A 1,857-nucleotide genomic window follows, 5' to 3' on the forward strand; every position below is an offset into this window, starting at 1 on the left:
ATCTCTATGACTTGGTCGCAATATTGGATGTGATAAAACCTTTCGCTGAAACAATAACTCCAGGAGAAAATTTTCCCACCCCGTGTTATGCAAATACATAAATTATTTTTGGCTGCGAGTGATGCCATTGACTTGTAGGACTTACGCTTCGTTAGCTCCATAGTAGATCCGCCTTGTATGCTTGCTACGCATAAGTGAAGCGTTGTGTTTATCCATTTGCGTGTATGTGCTTTTTATTCAACATTATCCCTTGTGCAGGTGGCACCACGTAAAATACACCATTTCGAGCGTGGCCGTTGCCAGTACCGCCTGACTGGCCTTCGTGCCAGTGGCACGTAAAAGCACCCACTACACTATCAGAGTGGTTGGCGTTAGGAAGGGCATCCAGTTGTAGAAACTCTGCCAAATCAGATTGGAGCCTGGTGTCATCTCTTGGTCCACCAGTCCTCAGTCAAATCGTCCAACCCATGCTAGCATGGAAAGCGGACATTAAATGATGATGATGATGATGATGATATATATATATAGTACCACCTGACTGGCCTTCATGCTGGTGACATGTAAAAGCACCCACTACACTCTCGGAATGGTTGGCATTAGGAAGGGCATCTAGCTGTAGAAACTGCCAAATCAGATTGGAGCCTGCTGTAGCCACCTGGTTCACCAGTCCTCAGTCAAATCGTCCAACCCATGCTAGCATGGAAAGCGGACGTTAAACGACAATGATGATGATGATGATGATGATTATCACCCACTAAAGTTATAATCTTTAATTATGTTCTTAACATTGATTTTCGAGAGCTAGTTTGTTCCAGCTTAAAATATTAAATTGAAATTAGGTGAAATGAAAGATAAGTCTATCATGTGGAACCAGGACAGCCCTCTTTTCTTCGAAGCATCTGTAACATGAAAGAAATAATAAAGATGTCTGTTATTTTCTTCTTTCCGTCTTTTCCAGATTAATCTTCTCCTGAAAGTATGTTCTGTCGCACAATGAAACTAATGGTGACTTTTTTGTTGATACTGTATATGAGATTATTGTTGGAGGGTCATGCCGTTTCAGACTTCTGCACTAAATGCAGTTGTAGTGAGTCCCAGACCCAAATATCATGTGCATCTCTCAGCCTGATTACAGTTCCACCAGCCATTCCTGAAAATGTTGAATATTTGTAAGTGTTAAACAAATTTTACACCTTTTCCACAACCACTGATTTAAACTCTCATTGGTTTTGCTAATACCTTATATTGCTGACCTCATCGCTAATACTAATAATACTTAATATTGTTAACCTCATCGCTTTAGACACTATATCACCTGCCGCAAAACCTTCTTCGTCCGTAGCAAATCGACGACCTCGTAAAAGATGTTTGAGCGGCCCCAAAAGGTGATAGTCGAAAGAGGTGAGATCTCTGTATGCAAGGTGTTCCGGAAACTCGAAAGTCAATAGTTCCTACAATGTGGGGGTGGCCATATGTGGCCGTGCATTTTCGTGCAACTACAACACTCGTTTTGACAATGGATTTCAGCGTTTGATGCAAATTGCTGATTTCAGTTTGTTGACCAGCATTTCAATGTAGCCTACTCAGGTGACTGTGGAGGCCTTTCCCAGGTAATGTTCCAGCATGGGCTGCATTGCGAAAAAACGGTTAACATAAAATTTTCTGTGGATTTTGAGTTCTGAATTTCTTTTTTTTGTTGGCACAGGTGGGGGCTGTATGGTAAAAAGCTTGCTTCCACACCATATGGAGGCCAGTTCTAATCCTTGGGGAGTCGAGGATTCCGTTACTGAAGCTTCCACAGGTGGGGGCTGTATGGTAAAAAGCTTGCTTCCACACCATATGGAGGCCAGTTCTAAT

The 1,857-nt window shown here is 42.2% G+C and overlaps 1 protein-coding gene across 14 annotated transcripts in view; it reads left to right on the forward strand.

The window, feature by feature from the left end:
* Nucleotides 1–930: 930 nt before the first annotated feature.
* LOC106878584 (slit homolog 1 protein-like) overlaps nt 931–1,857 on the forward strand; it is a 35,923-nt gene continuing 34,996 nt past the window's right edge. For all 14 annotated transcript variants that reach the window (XM_014927831.2, XM_014927837.2, XM_014927832.2 and 11 more), the window contains exon 1: nt 931–1,169. In XM_014927831.2, the coding sequence (XP_014783317.1) occupies nt 979–1,169 (191 nt within the window). In that variant the 5' untranslated portion in view covers nt 931–978. The remainder of the gene's footprint in view (nt 1,170–1,857) is intronic.

Source organism: Octopus bimaculoides, chromosome 28, assembly GCF_001194135.2.
Source record: "Octopus bimaculoides isolate UCB-OBI-ISO-001 chromosome 28, ASM119413v2, whole genome shotgun sequence".
NCBI classification, from domain to species: Eukaryota; Metazoa; Mollusca; class Cephalopoda; order Octopoda; family Octopodidae; genus Octopus; species Octopus bimaculoides.